This window comes from Watersipora subatra, chromosome 1 (assembly GCF_963576615.1).
Source record: "Watersipora subatra chromosome 1, tzWatSuba1.1, whole genome shotgun sequence".
NCBI classification, from domain to species: Eukaryota; Metazoa; Bryozoa; class Gymnolaemata; order Cheilostomatida; family Watersiporidae; genus Watersipora; species Watersipora subatra.
The window spans coordinates 25,923,311-25,943,085 of NC_088708.1; the positions used below are offsets into that span (position 1 = coordinate 25,923,311).

The following is a 19,775-nucleotide window of genomic DNA, read 5'->3' on the forward strand; positions in this document are numbered from 1 at the left end:
AGTTTTTAAGGAATAACTTAAAAGGAACTTGGACAATTTAGCAACTTAAAAGGAAATATTAAGTTTGAAGGTATTTTTTCATTTTATAACTATAATTAACGAGGTTGCATAAAAGCTCATTGCACTAATTGATATGTTTGCTACAGTTCACAGCCAAAACTGGCTTTTTATGCATGAATGGATTGTATGTATGGATTACAGCAATCATGCTAATAAATAATACACTATAAACTTGTGCAAATTTATAAGTTTTATAATAATCTATCAAATGCTACAAATATATATTCAAGAACAAGCGACATAAACAAACTATATTTATAGTACGTGCAAAATTAAAAATTTACATTTTAAAACAAAGATTAACATTTTTAAAGCAAAAATACTAGCACCGTATGCTTGGCTAGTTGCATTCCGACTGTTGCTTCTGTTTGGAAAAATTTCAAACTCTTCTGGCTGTTCAATACCTTCCACAGTGTCTTCTGACCTCACAACCCGTTTTCTGCACAGATGAGCTAATCGATATTAGCATCCGAATAATTGTTTAGCAGAGCGAAATCTTTACTTTTAGATGCTATTTTGATTAGACACCTAAAGAGTTTTTCATCTTTAATATTTTTACTCAATGAAGTGGTGTGCAAGTAAGAGTTTCTCACCCCTGCAAAAGCTAGCTGAGAAATGCACAACTCCCATGTCAGCTTGAAAGGTTAGCCGTTCCTTAATAGTCTGTAATAATTTATGAGGCATAGTAACATACCATGTACTTATTAGGCGACTATGAATATGTATTCAGTCTACTCAAGTTTCTGACCAAGTAAAACTGGTAGCATGCATTTCTACAGTTAAATCTAATGTGGGCTCACTAAAGTACCCCCAAATTATAGTCTAAATTGGTTACTGAGAACTTCGGTACAAGCTCATCCCTTTTGCTATGTTGCCTATAGAGTAACACTATCATTAGTTTTACATTGTGTTGCTGCTAGAGGCCTTTGTGTTATGGAGGGGAGATTCCGGAATCTTTCTTCCGGAATACGCCATGATTGAATAAAACATCTAGGAACTCGGAGTAGCAATTGATAAACAACTCTTTTTACACGTCATTAATTGACTGATCGATACGCTAAATGTTTTTCGAGCCATAATTAAACATGCATGTACATTATAGACAGTTACCAGAGAACTGGTTCTTCAAATGACCTGAAACTTGGTAGTTCTACATGAAAGACTCGACTAAACAAGATGACATGTCATTAACAGACTGTTTCATCTAAACATAGCTCAACAGGACCTTTAAGTAATGATTCAATAATTAAAATATCTTTTGTGTCTTTTACCGTGGAAAAATAAAAGCAGCACAATCCTGCGTTATTTGATAAGGCTGCTTTGTAATTTACTTATACGTAGGTAAAACTATCTGGGGCCATTTGGGGCACTGTAAAAAATATCCTACCATAATTTTATTCTAACACTTAAAGATCTTCACCAAATGATTTTCTGGTTTTTATTTATGTGGGTATATTACCGAAAAAATTAATAGTACATGTTAGCGTGTTATACTTTTGATTTTGTTATTAGCCTACTATACAGTTGAAGAACAATTAAGCAATAGTGGCGAGAAGTGAAAAAGGTTCAACAGCGCTGGTGCCATTTTTAATAAAGTATGAGAAAAGATTTGGCATCACATTAGTTCTGATTGACAGCGAATGGATTTTCAATACAAATCATGTTCATAGAAAACTGTAGTAAAAACTCATAATTTAAAAAATCGTGAAACAGCTGTTTCATTATTTTTGAGATGTCATAGCTATCTGAACTTACCAAAACACTGGAGACTAGTGATCACACACAAAGTTGCTTGTCTAATCTAAAATTCATAAAGCATCTTGTTTGTTTTAGTTGTTTGAACTTGAACGAAACCGGGATATGGATACGCCAGAAAAAGAAAAAAGTTCTGTTGTGATTGAAAAAGGATCACAGCGAGGTGGAGACATTTTGGTGTCATCATATGGATATTTTTTCAGCAAGCGACATATAACCGCTAAAAGGCACACAATGACGTTGCTGTGCCCGAAGTAAAAGCATTACTTGCTTTGCTTCAGTTTTTCAAATGGACTTTAATACCTTCACACAGGTTGGCTCGCATAATCATCCAGCGTGTTCAGGAAAGCTGAAGGCTGGGAAAATTTGGGTAATTCTAGTTCTATTTTAATACTGACTGATAATTACTTCAGTTTTGCTTTAAATAATATAATTTTATCTTTACAAACGATACATCGGTGTTTATTTTGCACTAAAAATTAAATCAAAATAAGTTTCTTATATTGCTCATAAAAGGTATTATATGATGCGAAAATAATATATTTGTTGTCTTATACAGCCACATAATCATAGCATAATTATAATAATCATACAAATGCCATAGTATCGTTCACGAAACATGACCTGCCAGTCGTTATTTGAAGATCAAAGCTATTTATATAAAAGAAACACACCGTGGGGCTACAGAAATAGTGGAAAGCACAGTTACCACAGGTATTCAGAACACGGAAATGGAACCGAAAGGAGAAAATTTGGTTAGTCTGCTTAATAAACGTCACAAAGCAAACGACCAAATGAGCCCAAAGATCTCGATTTTATGGTATGTATTTATTTTATAGCTGCTAGTAAAGATTTTTCTTTATGCATTTGCCTGCTCTACTAAACAAATAATTATATAAATGAAGTAATGTACATGCATAGGATATTACTTATTGAAATAACATCCTTTTTGACAGTTACTTTTTATCAATTTTCTACAGAAGGTATGAATCAAACAACAAATTGAAACTTCGAGTTTTTTCAATTTTAAAAGTGATTGCTATATTAATTCATTTTTTTCAATTAGGCCCTAATGCTGCTCACAGGTTGATTTCCGACATCTGTCACCTCAGTTTCCAAAAGCAGTTTCCAAAGGCATCTTCTGTTTGCTACAAATGATCAGCTGAAACTGTTAGCCAATGCCAAGCAATGTCTTGCAGATGGGACATTCAAAATATATCAATAGCCATTTCAGCAGCTATATACATTGCCCACATTTGTAAAAGCAGATGAAGAGCAAGTACAAGTGCCATTAGCTTTTGTTCTGATGTCTGGTAAATTGGCAAAAGAATATCGGAAGGCATCTATTAATGTTTTTAGGCTGCACTTTTTGAAAACTTTTGAACCTACAGGTAAACTTAAATTTGTTGACTTTTAACTTTGTAGGTCTTACGAGCACTGCTATCTGAAATGCCTAATGCACCAAAAGTGAAATCTATAGTTACAGGTTTTGAAAAAGGTAGACTTTCATGCACAGTTGTAGATACAATAAACTTTGACAAAAATTGAGGTGAGCAAAAATAGTTTAAAAAAACTCTGTAACAGATTAACTGTGCATAAATCAATTTTTTTACAATTACAATGTGGTCGCAACTCTCAACTACTTTTTTTCGATTTAATCCAACAAGAACTCATTGTCAAGATCAAACATAACATTGTAGTTTATGTAATAACTCACTTTTCAATAAGTTTAACCATATAATTAATTCAACTTGTTTAGACATTTTGCATTCAAAGATGTATTTTTGTATATGCATGTATCTGCGCAAACGATTTAACCCAATTGATTATATACGTGTTTTAATGTAGATGTACAATTTTATGTTGTGCAACTACATATAAATGTATGCAATATGGTGATACATGTTTCTGTTGTTTGCATGATTTTACTAAAGTAATACTGGATGAACTGTTATTTGCAGCATCTTGGTCAGCTGCTCAGACAGGTCTGGAGAATATACATGTATCAGTCAGAGGGTGTGGGTTTCATTGGAGCCAGAGCGTATATAGAAATATGCAGACATTAGGCCTGGCTTCTGCATATGCTCAGAGAAGTGGAACATATGACTTATTATGGAAAGTTCTAGCTTTACAGTTTTTGCCAAGTGAACACATAGAAGTCGCCATGGGACACTTGAAGGCACAATCAGGTGATGCTAGATTTCGACAACTCTGTGAATATGTAGAAAACGTCTATGAAAGAGATTGGGGGCCCAATTGTTGGAACTATTTCATGAAATTCATTCATATTAGCAACGATGTTGAAGGATGGTATCACCGTCTAAATGCGGGGTACATGTACATGTAACTTTTAATCTAGTATAATATTGTTAAAGTGTGAACAGAGTAGCGAAATATATATGTAGGTGCATCGCAAGGTTGAGTAAAATATACGTTGCACATGTTTGAATACTACACATCTAAAGATAAGTTGTATAGCCAAATGCAAGCTAATCTTTGTTGTTACAATTACAATTTCTCGATATGCATGTCAAAATGTCCCACTACTATTTTACAATTTTATCAACCATTTATATAAAGAGGCAACAAAAGTGAAATTGTTGAGCCTGGAAAAGCTGATCAAAAAGATTAGAAAGCAGGCCAATCGTAATATTACAAAGTCCTTTGATGTACAAGAGCGGTTATGTGAATGGAGATGTATCTACAACTAAATTGTTAAAAAACCATTTAGATTAATTATTCATTAACTACTGCTATTATTTAGTATTAGTTGTTAACAAATTTTTTATTTATGCTTATAAAGATGTACAGATTTTGCTATTTTACGTACACGCATAACACTACTTGAGATATATACCATGTACATGTATATATCTTATACTAACAACAACTTTTTAAATTGTACTAAAAACTATTAAATTGCATTATAACACTACTAACAACAACTAACATATACTATAACACTACTAACAACAACTAACATATACTATAACACTACTAACAACAACTAACATATACTATAACACTACTAACAACAACTAACATATACTATAACACTACTAACAACAACTAACATATACTATAACACTACTAACAACAACTAACATATACTATAACACTACTAACAACAACTAACATATACTATAACACTACTAACAAGCTGGTTAACATCCTATTCCTACTTTTATGTGGTAATCAGTGAGCAACATGCAAGGTAGCTGACTGCTAACATTATGATAATATGCATGCATATTATTTTATGCATTGTCTTATAACGTAGTCTCCTTTGTATCTATGTTTTGTTGTACCATGATTGATAGTGTCAGCAGCGGTAAAAATTATCACCCATGTACTAAAATGGTTAAATTAATGTAATGCAGTGTAAATCATATTCATGTAATAATAATAATAATATTAAAGCTTGGTATAGAGCTACGGATTACATTAGTATCTGACTGCACATATGGATTCCACTACACCACTAATGTGAGATTCAATGATTAACAATTTGTACTTTATGGCGAGATACATACAAAAATGTAAAATATAATAATGATGTGATCATGTGAGTAATTACCAGAAAAAAAAACTATACCAACTACAAGCATTTTACTTGACTTGCAGTATGTATTTTTGCACAATAACATTTGTCAGTGACTTTGCTAAAATAGATGCTGCTTTTAATGATTGAAAAGTTATCTTAAAATCAGTTTAATAAACTTTAAAACCTTAAATAAACAGTACTGTTTTCTAAACTTCGAAATATAAGATATAATCTAATAGTTGTCTTCTCATTAAAACTCTGGGCGACCGGACTAAGGTTGACTTGGGGTGAGTGGTCTGATCTGGGGCGAATGGGCTAGGCCGAGTTATCTTTGGGGCGACTAGTAATGGATTCGTATAACAGAGACACACTTCGACTCAAAAATCTAGTAGCAGATGTAGCAATAAGGTGCATACGTAGCCGAGGAGGTATGAAATACTGCCAAATAGGCGTGCTATTGACAGGCACCTAAACTCTAAGGTTCAAATAATTTCTTCAAGCACCTTGTTCATAGCTTAATCTATTTATTGCCCTGGTTATTCAGGTTTTAAATACAAACCCAAAAATCAACTTGTTTTATACTTTACTACGACCACGTTTTGCGAAACTTAATATCATGCCATCAACTCTAAAAATGAAAAGTGCTTGTGATGTAGTCTGTATGTGAGAAACTATTGCAAACTGAACCCTAGCAAAGCTGTGCGACGTGCCAATTTTTTGCTTCGCGTTTAGAAAACCGATAGATAAACGCACGACAACTGTTGGTTTCTAATACGTACGTGTATCTTGCCCAAATAGTAAGTAAAAAATAAAACGACCACTTTCCAATTGCTACTCGGCACAACAAAGAGCTGCGCTGAGTGATCGTTGCCTTATATTCGTACAAAACAGCTTCGGTTTCTGTTGCACCAACGACAGAACCATCGTTAATTCCTGTCTCAAATTATATCTTTCGCTTCAATAAAATGATGATGATGAAGAACTCTTTACAAGGGTCTCAACCTGTCCAGAAAAAAATCCAAGCAAATACTTCACATTTCTTTGGTAAGGAACTTCTTATCTGAGTTCAAAAGCTTTATTGGTATGAGGGCTTTCAACTTGATAAAGAACAGAAAGTGAGTGGGATGTAGCACTTAATGACGTATGAACAATAAGAACAATTGCTATACAGGCAAAGAAATTTAGGAACTGTGCAATCTGTTATAGTCCATTGTAGCTTTTTTGCAACGTTTCAACAATTCATCTTTATTGTCAATTTCCGTGGCTGGAGATCGTTTGTTGACCTTCATTTGTAGGATCGCATTTATTGTCTCTATAGCAAGACTATTGCGTACTGGTGTGTGTACAGCCTTTAATAGACTAAATAGCCTTTCAGTACCTGCGTTGCTATTGGGAAAAGCTAGAATATAGCTCATGGCTAACTGCACAACTGGATACTTCTCTGCCATGTGAATCCAGAACGGTATACAATCCTTGGCTGTGTCAAACTCATCACAAAGCATCATCCTCAGCTGTGTTTTAAGGTCTTCTGGCACTGGTGCTCCTATCAGCTTACACAGATCAATAAATAGTTTAATGACATTGCGATTCTCAGAAATGGTTTGTGGGTTGAGGACACTGAAGGCTTTTAGTAGGTCAACTGGAAAGGTGGTTCGGAGCTTGGTAAAAAATGCAAGTATCCAATCCTTGCAGTAATTTAGTACCTTGTGTTCGGTCTCGGTGTCTTCATCATAGATACGTTCCAATTCTATCCTACAATCAGTACTGATGGCAAACTCTGATGGTTCTAGGAAACTACTCAAATCAATCGGGGAAAGATCATGTCGCAGATGCGGTCGAATCTTTTCTGGAGGGAGAATGCGACCCAGTAAGTCCTTGATCAGAGACAGGGTTGCCTCATAACCTCTATCAAGTATAAACTGCTCATTCTGGAAGAGTACATTGTACTTGTCAACAGTTTTCAGCGTATCACTCAAAAAGAACAGCAGTGGCTTTGTCACCGGGTCAGTGAGGATCTCTTTTATATTCTTTGCCTTTCCTCGCTTCTCGGCCTCCTTACAATCTATGAAGTACTTCATTATGGGTTCATAGAATACCAGCAGCCGTTCTAGACAGGGCCTTATTGACAACCAGCGAGTAGAACAATGCTTTAGCATCCTCTTATATTCAAGATCTGGGTATGCTGCAAAATAGCTTTTCAGCTCTTCTGTTCTGGGCATGCTGTTGTCAAAGTGGTAATGAATATCTACCAAAAGGTCGTCTACGGAAAATGGTAGAGCTTGACTGGCCTTTTTAACACAAAGATTGCAGAGATGACAAATACAACCCATGTCTACCACATTTGGATTTTGGTCTCTAATGAGTCTTATCACACCTTTGTGTTTGCCTTTCATCACATTGCAATTGTCGCTCTGGAAGGCAACAACATTAGTCCATATTATCACACCATGAGTTTTGAAGAATGAGTCCACGAGCTTGAATATGCCATTAGCAGAGGCATCTGAGCATTTGACCAGCTGAACAAACCTTGTGGAATTTGTCTTAGTAGGTTCATCATATAAGGATGCCAGAATTGCTAATACTTTTTCACTAGAATCGTTGCTTTCGTCGATCATAAGAGTAAAAGGCTTAAGCTTCAGCTCTGCAATGACCTGAGTATTATAATCATTTCCAACGCACTTTGTGATTTGTGCCACTTTAGTAGCTCCACACATCATTGACTTGGCTATCTTGCTGTCAGAGCATACAGATTTTAATCCCCTGTAAAATGTGTAACAATGTACAGTATGTAGTCTATTATTGTTAGAATAATATTCCATCAATACTACAAGTGAAAAAGAAAATATATTATGAAAAATAATAAGTTACCTAGACTATATACAACTCGTGAGGAAAGAATCACTGTCATGTAAGAGTGCTTACTAACTACTCTCAGTTAAACTATGTTGTACCTACCTAGCAACCTCAGCACAAGCAACAAAGCTGACATTCTTCATGGTAAGCATCTGAATTAGCATGACCCCGGATTTTATTACATTGTTATCTTCTTTGTTTTTCAAGCCATACATATCCAAAGAACTCTGCTTTTTATTTCGTTCCACTGCCTTGATATGTTTGGTGGTATTGGTATGTTTCCTAGCATCTTTGGCTCCCCCTCTTCGAATGTTAATAACTGATCGGCATTCCAAACAACACAGTTCATATTCAGAGTGCTTTTTAAACGTGTTTGGACAACTTTCATTGAGCTCAGCAAGTAAATTGGCAGATGCTTTGCTGCCAGCAAGCTTCTTAGGTTTTTTAGATGGTGGGGCAGCCTCAACAACAACCCCTTCTTCACTATCGCTGCTGACCGCTAAGGGAGAAGCAGCAGCCATTTTTCTGCACACTAAGTTGCTTTGTAGATAACATGCATGTTACGCATGATAGATTTCATCTTACGTTGAGCATTAATTCTGCTGCATGTATTTCTCAGACTAGCTTTAGCTTGCGATCATAAAAAATGAGCATTTAGCGTATGCCAAAGACGTAAGATTTCATTTGAAATGTGTGATTATTACTATATATAACTATCGATTCAACAACGAGTTACCCACATTCGTATCATACGGGTATATTATGATTAAACCTTCATGATTCACCCTTTATCAGCTACAGAAGTTAGGTTATAAAATTTAGCGATTCAAATAATCATTTCTCTTTCTTTGTCAAAGACAAAGACGTCTTGCTAATTAATTAAACTTCTTTAAATAAAATTTTTAATGAATTTCTATCTCTTTTAACACAGGGATTAAGCTGATAAGAAATGTAAACAAGAAAATCCAAGTAAGTGGTTGAAAAATCCTAGCAGATTACAAGGAATCCGAGCATAAACCTTTATTGGACAAAATCCGTCCGAGTGACTGCTTTTGAACTTCAAATCCGACCAATTCGGATTAAATCCGAGTAGTTGAGACCCCTGCTTTATTGATAAAATATGATATACAGCATAGAAATGAAAGCATCTTTTTGCAGGCAAAGATGAAACGAAATTGCATAGTCCGATTATAGTACATATTTGGTTATGATATGCAGGTTACTTACTCACTTTCCAATTGATCCTAAGCGCCAGTTCAAGGCAAATAGGGTATATTAACCCGTATCACCGTGTATTAACTGAGCTCTGAGTAAAATGAATCATAGTATAGTTGTTTGCATAAAATGAGGGTAATAATATTGATAAGGTTGATATTAAGTAGGAGTGAATGTTAGTTAGTATCAGCTGTTTATATATCTTTTAATTTTAGTCTCATACTTTAAGCCAGAGAAAGCAATACTACAACATAAAATTGTGGCTAGTTGATGATTTTCTCATCACGCACACAGAATACAATTAGTCAAAGCACTTTATTCGCAGCAAGTGATTACATGTACACAGCAGCACTGCGCTAATTCAACTGACTCATCGCATAACACACAATTGCTCTATCAAGCCTACTGCAATGTTTACATAAACATTCTTGTAGCATCTACTCGCTGCGAGCACTGTCAATGGGCAACTATAGTTGAAGCTGACAAAAGTAGGTGGCTGTAAGCATTACGCACACTGTTGATACAGTACAAATGTTAGCAAGCATTACTTATACAGCAAAGCATTACATAAAACACAAACAATATTAAATAAATACTACTTCAACATGTTCAGACAATTCCTATTTACATGAATACTACTTGTACATGTTCAGACAATTCCTATTTACAAAAATGAAGTAAAATGACTATCAACATATAGTCCAGTCATGTGTACAATAACAAGCATGACAGTAACATATTATGCAACGCACCTACTTGCCAAGTAGTTGTAAAAAAAAGTGGGAAATTGACGGTAAATGTAGTAGTTGTCCCACCCCAAAGCGCGCAGCCCCTTCCCTCGCCGTGTAGTGGCGAAAAAAACAGCTTGAGTTTGAGGGGTGCTGTAAGTCTCCCAACAGGGTCAAAGCCTTTTCAAGGTATAAGAGGCCGAAAATGGCAATAAAAGAGGTCTATTCCTGCAACAATAATACTAAGAATGTAAAATGTTTTGCGGTGATGCAATCCAACATCCAAGATCAAGTCTGAGAATACCCATATCGACCATGGCCTACAAAATAAGTCATCATTATAATACATGACTTGCCTGAAAGAATGAAAATGGTTCTTATCAGTTAGGGAATCATATGAAATAATAGACAATCACAGGTGTTAGCTCACTAAACCAAAACAGATAAGGTTAGGAAAGAAGATAAATGTGTTATTGCAATTGAAGATATAGTATATTAATCTTTACACTACAGATCTACCCAGACTCTGCCACTACCCACCTACCATACTTACATGCTGTTATTCACATACAAACCAAACTATAGACTGCAAACAGTAAGATAATATTTAAGATTGTATCATACATAACTCAATCTACTAAAACCTCTACTTCATTTGAGGCACTAGATGTGGAGCCTGTGTGCTTGTCGTTGTACGAAGCAGCTGCTCTTTTTAGCTTTTTAGTTGTGGTAGGGTCAAAGTTTTTGTCTATGCAACACAGCTCATCATTTATCTTTACATGGAGTAGTGCCTTGATTGTGTGATGTGCTAGCAGGGACCTGCTATCAGTAACAATTATTTTAGCATGGAAAAAACTTGCTCACTGCTAGCATTGCTGTGGGGGACACACAAAAGCACTCTCATAAAGTTTGTGAGGCTGGGAAATTCAGCTTTCGTTTTCTCACTGCACCAAAACTCAGTTGGGCTAGTTTGGCCTTCTATCTCCCCTAGCTGATATTCCACCCACTCTGAGAAAACTCTGTCAATGAATGACGGCTCATAGGAGAAGGAAGAAGCCAACTCACTGATCTGAGCAGCAGTAAAGTCCTCTCTCGGAGCAGGCTTAGCTGCTGGTGCCAACATCAATGTCTTAGATGCCAGTGGGAATGTAGCCAGCAACTTCTTCACTCCTGCTTCATAAAAATCCCGCACAAAGCTAAAAAATAAATAAATTGACTGTACAGCCACAAACACTTGATCTGCTTAACATAAAAAGTCTCAGTAATTTTCTCACCTCATGAAGTGAGAAGTCTGTCGTGATGTTAGTTCCTCTTCAAGCAATATGAGGGTCAAGCGACACTGACTACCAATATTGATCTCATCTGAAAGCTGTGTTTCTCTTTTGTCGTATGTTACTTTTGTTAGATCATCTTTGCCTTTTACTTTACTTATCTGCAGAAAAAAGCCCATAAAGAGCTTGATCAGCCGTTTCATAGGCTGGCGGAGGTCTACCTCTAGCACTTCATCAGACTATAAAGAAAGTAATGGAGCATTTCTTAGGGTAAAAACTTTTTTATTTTTTCTCTCTCAACACTGAGGCACAGGTGACCATCATAAACTAGCATAATCACCTACCTGATACTTCACATTGAACATGTAAAATGGTTCAAGTGCCAATGTGATAAAGTCTAGCCAGGCTTCTGTAAGTGGGTCATTAAGCTGGTCAGATATTAATTTCACTTTCAGTTTCTCCTTCCCCACATCATCATGGGATATAAAGTACGATTTCAGAGCTGGTAGCTGGCTGGTGAGTCTAGCTATACTCCTTCTAAAACTCAGCCACCTAGGAGGACAGTGTTTAAGAATCCTTTCACCACGCCAGTAAACTCTTGGAATTCTTTCAAAGTCACACAGCGCTTAGTACTAGAAAATATGAAGATATTAGTTAGTTACTAGTTAGTAACATGTATGTTATATAGTGAGTGCCAAATGCCATGCCTTTTCCTTGTATATTTCTTGTAACATCGTCTTAATCTTGTTGTCATCATACACTCTGGCCAAGAGCACAAGCATCTTGTCAGTATTCCCATCTGTACTTTTGTCCATTAGCAATGCAAACGTGGCATTTCTAAGCAAATTGGCAACCTTGTCATCTTTTTGTGGACCTAGAACCGCTACAAAATTGTATTGTATTTATCACAAAAGAATTCAATTGTGCGAAATGTATACCACCATCTGTGTTAGGATTGTCATGTCACTCATACTATACTATGCCTCACAGTTCGTTAAAAATAAATCCGGGGAGGTCTGTGATTTGAGACATCCTACCGTCGATCATGGCTGATGATTTGGTTGGCTGTCAAGAAACATGCGAGGCACTAGCGAAGAGAAATGATCAGCAACATTGAATTTGATATTATGCTTTGCTATAAACATGGCAAATAGCCCTTTTGCCTGTGTGACCTGTAGAAGTGATAACGAAAGTCATATATACTTCGATTGTTATTTACTCTTCAGCTTTGTAACGCAACCAAAACAAAATCACCTAGTTGACCGAGGGTTTAATATTCAGTAGCTAATGTAAGGTTAACCCTGACCCCCAAAACCCTTTGTGTTCAAGCACACTGCACAACCAGGCCAACTTGCTCAAGTAAAGTCACAATGTAGGTAATAAAAATAACAAAGAGGATGAATATGGTAATAGACAAAAAAAAGTGCAAAGTTAGTAAAAAAAGTTCTGTATACAAACCTTTGATACTCTGTCATCTCCAACAGCAAACATTGAAGATATCTTCTTGCTTGAATTGATAGCTCTATCAATGTCTTTGTGTTTCTTTGTACTAATATGGCATGTAACATCATTGATACCCTCATGGCTGACAGAAAACTGGCACTTACACCAGCTGCAGTTTGCCTTAGATTTGTCATTCTCCACAGGATGGATGAAGGCAAATTTTTTAGTTCATTCTGTCTTAAAACTGCTGGCATATTTAGGCTTTTTTGGTGGCATGGTATTGCAGTAAAATATGTAAATAAAATGTAGAAGTAATAAAAGTGTTAGAAGAGACTCACTGGAATTGAATGGAGGATAGTTTTATTTTTATGTCAATGAATCTGAAGCCTAGATTACGTTGTGAAGTTTTTTTTCTTCATTGGTACTTACATAGGAGGCCCTTCTACGATTTTATTTAATATTCAGGTACTCTACTATCAGTGTGAAGTCATGGTCGTTTGCCAATGATATGTCACAGCTCCAGATATGATCTTTGTTTATTGATGCAAAACTGTAGAGCAAATCGTTAGACATCAATGTTGCTAAATCTAAATAGCCCAGGTTTTATGGCAGGCATACGGTTTAATAGCGATCTGTTTCATTGTTGCTAACTTTGTATGATGATGCAAGCTCACAACTAGTAAACAAAGGGGAAACAACAAGTAAAAAAATTAAACCACTATTTTTATTGAAAAATCTGGAGGAAAAAGGGAGATTTTGTGAAAAAGGAAGACTGCCTTGAAAAGCTGGAGGGTTCCAACCAAACCGGGAGACTTGGCAAGTATGACAATGCAAAGTGTAAGCTAGCAACTACTGGGCCTATGAGTCGTGGCAGGACAGAAGCACATGATGATTAGTCTAACTGAACTAGTACAAAGTTGAATAACTAAAAGAAACTGTAACCCATATGATTATTCAAAATATCGTAATAAACCAAAAACCAGTTTGATAGAACTGATACATTGAGTGGACCACTTTTAATTATCAAACATTTATGTGTGAGTCACAAACATCGACAATATTGACCTGAATAGATTGTAATATATTATATAGCAAAAATAGATAATACTATATACAATTAAAATGGACGTGTTTATTTTGATTGTTGATGTTTGGCAATGTTGACTGTTTGGCAAATTTTTTTTCATAATCAAGATTGTATTGTGTGTTTGGCATGATTGTCTTAAGCATTTGGTAAGAATTGTCATGAGTGTTTGGCAAGAATTGTCTTGAGTACTTGGGTTGACAGTATCTGCAAATGTCTGCGGCGCTGGTCCCTTCCTGACGTCAGACAGCCCTAGACGCTGTAAAGTGTTAGTGTTGTCGAGTTAACGCCTGACCAAGGCTATAATAGTATCATCTGTTGTCATGTGAACATGAGACGGCAAGTGACTTGCAGGAAGTCTGTTATGTAGTCCCAACTATTTTCCGTTGGCTGTGTGTGTGATCTAGCATCTTTGTAATCCGCACATATATGGAGGTAATGGTGAGCGAATTCGTCTTTTTTTAAACAAGTGCAAGTTGGACTGTAACTCAATCCTGGTCTGAATTAGAATAATTGGAGTCTGCTTTGGCCCATTAACAGGTCACATAAAGCTCCAAGATTTTCTCTTTTGGTGTTCAGTTTTATCGGTTGTTTGAAGACATGATCTGGGTGTAGATTTGAGAGAAGGGCTGTATGGGCATGTCCATCTCTGATTAGAGCTGTCCATTGTCGTTTTTATTCTTTTTCTACACAACTGTTGACTTTCGATATATCATTTAAGGATATTTTTTTGAGTGGCACTGAACGGTGAATTAGTTTTCTGATGTCTTTTATAATAGCTGCTGTTATTGGCCTTTTCTGGGTGTTAGTGGGCTCATCCAATTGGTTAGGTTTTACCAATCCTCTCACAATCATCATTCTTTCCTTCATGTATAATAGTTTAATTGGAGGGATGTTAATCAGTAGGTGTAGGGAGTTGCTAGGCAGGTTTCAATGGGAAGAAATTAGAACTAGTAGTCTTTATTTATGATATGAAAAATAAATTGCCTGTATTTGCAAGCACATTTGTAACAACATAGAGTAAAAATGTAATTTATATATATGTATATATAGGTATATTAATGTTGATGTCTGAGCTGAGTATTTAAGTGATTGTCTAAGACATATTGAAACTTCTTGTTGGACAGTTGCTACAGTATTCATGCGTGGCCTGTGGTTGGATTGTTGTCACATTAGTTAGCCTGTCTTGACAAACTGTTGTTTTTGGCCGTTGTCCCCCCGTCGAACGGGCGAGCAACACAACAGCTTGTCACAAGACGTACTGCACCTGATGCATCAGCTGCACTTATAGGGAGTTGTTCTCTTCCGTCTATGCGGCTTGGTTGCGATGTTATGTCGGTCGCTCCATTAGTAATCATAACAAATTTCGCGCAAAAATTTATGTAGAAACAATAAGATTACAACGTTTAACCAGCGACCAGTTTCTGCGGTAAACTTTAGTAGAATTTGATTATTATTAATATTATATTACCTCTTGACTCTCCGTAGTTTTTTGCTATGTTCTTTTTCTGGCTTGAGTTGTTGAAAATACGACATATGAAGTTGGTGTTGGACGAGTGCGTGTTTCTGCCGGTGCAGGGTCTGTCGTCGCAGGGTCTGCCGGCACAGAGTCAAGTGAGAAGGGGTCATCAGACTCCGTTGGTAATAACTGTGCAACAGCCTTTACGTCTACAGCTGAATTTGATTTGGGCTCTCGGTGTTTGATGTGTGTTATGAGGAACCTCGCTTTATTGGCCCCACATCTGCTGCTCCACATCCAGAAGCACCTAAAGAGATTCAAAATTCAGCCGGTTAATGTTTACCTTTAAAATCAACATAAGAAATACTTCAAGTTAAAGAATGAAAGCTAGTCCACAACATTCAATTACCTCTCCTATCTTTCTAATATTTAGATAACCTTGTCCTGACGCTTCTAAACTTTGCTTCGCACTCCTGAGCCCTCAAAGCCAACTGCTCTGCGATTTCTTGCCAGGCATTTGCCTTCATATTTGGTTTTTTGTAGAACTTGTCTGCAATAATAAGTTCAAGTCACAAAAATGTCCCATACTAAACACACATAGCCAGCAAATACTTCTACATACATACACCATAGAATGTATATATATGTAACTTAAAATGCAGTTATATATAGTAACATATGCAAGTATTTATGATTAATAATACATAACAGTATTATTATAGTGCACATATATATATATATATATATATATATATACAGTCAAACATGGATAACTCGTCCACGGATAGCTCGAACACATGGTTAATTCGAACATTTCCTTTGGTCCGTTCCCACGTAATGATAAATTGCTATAGATAACTCGAACTCAACACTGTTAATTCGAACTGTTTTTTTGCCCAACAGCTACCGAAACGGTTGTTTTCGCTTTAGAAAATCACTTTATTCAAAGCCATAGAGGTAAACTTCATCTTTTCGTAATTCATAAGCGTCGTTATTACCACCATCGGCAAAATATTTTTGTCAACGACTTTTCTAAAAGTTTGGTGAAATTTGATTTATACTGCGATATGATGAATAGCACGGGCTAGCCGGGTCACGCGCGCAAGAATTTTCGCCACGCACATACAAAACAAAAATCGCATGTTGTTTTGTATGTGCGCGGCGAAAATCCTTGAGTGCGTGACTCGGCTAGCCCGTGATGAATAGTTTTCCGACGTTGATTCCGTGTTGAATCAACGTCGGAATGTCGAATGTTTAAAACGTCTTAAAAATGTTGCAATTAAACGTATACGTTGTCTGAGCTACAAAAAACTATTCATCGTTTGACCTAAACACAGAATACGTGTGTACATTCAATAAGTATCTATTAAAAAGCGTGAGTGATATAGAATGTACCGTAAAACCTCGTAAAACTTCTAATTGAACTGCCTCGGAGTGTTGCTCTTAACGAATCCCAGGTAAAGTAAGGTAATCTGCATAAACTTCAAGAAAAAACGGCAAAATTGATCGTGGGTAAAACCCCAATAGAAAAAAATGTCTTTTCTTTTGAGCATTTCAACAACGATCAAGTTTTGCCAATGTCAATCTGAAAAACGTCCTGGCAATAACATCACCTCAAACAACGAACCAATCTCAAGTGATAGAAAAATCTCTATACTTTTTCATGAAAACGTTTTAAACTTTACATTAGAAGCATTTAATTTGAAACAAGCCATTTGTGCTTTTGATTTATATTATAGTTTGTATATGTACATGTATCTACTAATAAATAAGTAAATATATGGACTTGTGACAGTGCTCTGATAACTTGAATGCTCTGATAATTCGAACACTTTTGCTCGGTCCCTTGAAGTTTGAGTTATCCATGTTTGACTGTATATTCCAATGTAGTGTGTTAAAGCTGCCAGATAGTGCTCAATGAGTGGTCAGAGCTTAAATATAAAATTTATTCATGTAAAACCTTAGATAAAAAACAACTTCATTACTATTAGTTTCATGTCTGTTACGCAGACAATCATCAGATAAAATTGTTTTGGTCCAACTGAGTTATATATGTAAGGGAGGTGTAATTACTATAACGACTGATAGCTATGTAATTGCATTTCGTAGTGTGTATTTAGTAGAATGTGGAAGCTAGCTCGTTACGCTTGTTGAGTGAGCTCATTTCTGGTTTTGTGAGGATGATGTACTTTTCTGATATGCACAGGTTACAACGCTTGGTGGCTGGGTCGTATGGCCTTGCGTGTTGAACGATTTTCCATTTAATTGTATACGGTGTGTTCAGGCCTTTTAGCTGCCAGATGTAGTTACTAAGCTCTGTGGCAGATTGCTTGTCCTGGTGCCTGAAAGATGATATGTGGCCGCTGAGTCGTGTCTTAAAGGTATTTTCTGTGAGGCCAATATAACTTTTTGTAGGTTTGCTACCGTCGTCTGCGGTGACTACAGCTTGATAAATGAGCGACTTGCTAAGACGGTTTCCTTCGAGAGGGCATTCATTTGGTGCGCGACAGTTGCATGTTTTGTTGTTTGCTGGGTGCGTCGAGGCGTTGTTCAAGAGCTTCTTATTGTGATTGTTGATGGTTTGTTTGATGTTAGGCATGCAGCTGTAGCCAATCTTTGTGTTGTTTCTATTAAATAGCTTTCTTAGAGGGTGATTGCTCGGAAAAGATTTATTTAATATTTTGATGAATGTCTGGCCAATGTTATTTACCACGTTTCTGCTATATGGTGGGTTGAACCATGTGATTTTTCTTCGTCGCCTGTGTTGTTTAGTTGGTGTAGTGGTCTCATGGGGTGCGAATTTCAGCTGGTGTGTATATCCGCTTGCTGTCAATGCCTGCTGGTACGGTGGTGCTGCTCGGTTGAACTCATTAGCATCGGATGAGATTGCTGATAGTCGGTGGTTGATTGCTTGAGGTAGCTGCTTTATAATGCAGGGTGGGTGGTTGGATTGAGTGTGGATGTATGACGGGATGTTATTGGGTTTGTTGTACGGTGAGTATTTCCCAGTTGTTAGGTCGAAGGTGACGTCTAGGAAGTGTGTCACCTTTTTGTTGGTTTCGGCTGTGATGTTTAGTCCGTGCTTCTTGAATATAAGGCAGAGGTCTTTTTTTATTTTTTCGGCTTGGCAGGGTGTAGATCCTGTTACTGCTAAACCGTCATCTCTATACAGTCCTAGGTTGATGCTGTGCTTCTTACTGATCTCGTGTAGTAAGAATGAGCCAATTAATTCGCATGTTTCTGCTCCGTCGTAACTCCCCATTGTCACGTCAAAATGGGAGTATCATCATGGGACAATCATCAGATAAAATAGAATTTTATCTGATGATTGTCTGCGTAACAGACATGAAACTAATAGTAATGAAGTTGTTTTTTATCTAAGGTTTTACATGAATAAATTATATATATATATATTTATATATATATATATATACATGTGAGTGCATACTACATCAGTAAATTTAGCACATTTAGATATTCCATCGAATATGTTGTGCACACATCATTAGAATGATTAAAATATCTAAAGTATTGAAATAAAAATAACCAATGTATACTCATAAGATTAATTTTTCAAAATGAGTGAACTTTATTATAATTTGCACACATTACCAGGTTTTATATCCCAAATACATATTAACGCACAGAGTTATATAGTGTTGCTAAAAGCTATATCACCAATTTTAGTACTGTTTCATAAATACATACTAATTCACTTTCTACCACTACGATAAATTAATCAAAATACTGTTATAATAATTTACACTCACCTTGTCTGTCGTATAAAGCTGGGTACTTTTGAACTAACTATATCAACTGGATTTCGTCGTTGGCCATGCTGCGTCTCTTCACAACGACGCCTTGAAAGGACTGACCTACACCTGTACAGTGCATTTTGGTCGGATTTTGCCTGCGACTCTGCAAAATTTGAACAGCGCTAAACTCTTGCGTTGGCCGCCGGCATCTAACAGCGGTACATGACGGTTCTCGACGTTTAGATTCACATTTCACCGCAATAGCCTGCGGTGCTGTCGCCGTTGCTTTGCGGCGTATATGGGAACTAGGCTTTAGCTTGCCGGTCCCCCAGTAATATGAACGGTTTTTGCAGAGCTAGTCCCTGAGTGTCGTACTGAGACACCCAGACACAAAGTGAACTTAGTAAGTTGGTTGGCCATGCCAAGAAAGCTCCACATATCACTCACATCTTTTGGTGTCTTGAAATCTCAGATGCCCTGGCATTTGGATTAGGTTTAACACCATTGAAGCTTATTACATAGCCTAAAAAATTTATGCTGTGACTGCAATTTAAGCAAACTGACATTTGGATTCATTTAGTCATATCGGCTTTTGCCATACGATCTAA

The 19,775-nt window shown here is 36.5% G+C and overlaps 2 protein-coding genes across 2 annotated transcripts in view; one reads left to right on the forward strand and one right to left on the reverse strand.

The window, feature by feature from the left end:
* Positions 1–8,733, reverse strand: part of LOC137385565 (uncharacterized) — a 105,647-nt gene extending 96,914 nt beyond the window's left edge. Inside the window, exons 1-2 of the mRNA XM_068072052.1 lie at positions 8,315–8,733; positions 6,738–8,119 (exon numbers count right to left, since the gene is read on the reverse strand). Coding sequence (XP_067928153.1) covers positions 6,738–8,119; positions 8,315–8,733 — 1,801 coding nt within the window. The remainder of the gene's footprint in view (positions 1–6,737; positions 8,120–8,314) is intronic.
* Positions 5,738–19,775, forward strand: part of LOC137398857 (uncharacterized) — a 37,853-nt gene continuing 23,815 nt past the window's right edge. The window contains exon 1 of the mRNA XM_068085032.1: positions 5,738–5,787. The gene's annotated coding sequence lies outside the window, so the exon portion shown is untranslated. The remainder of the gene's footprint in view (positions 5,788–19,775) is intronic.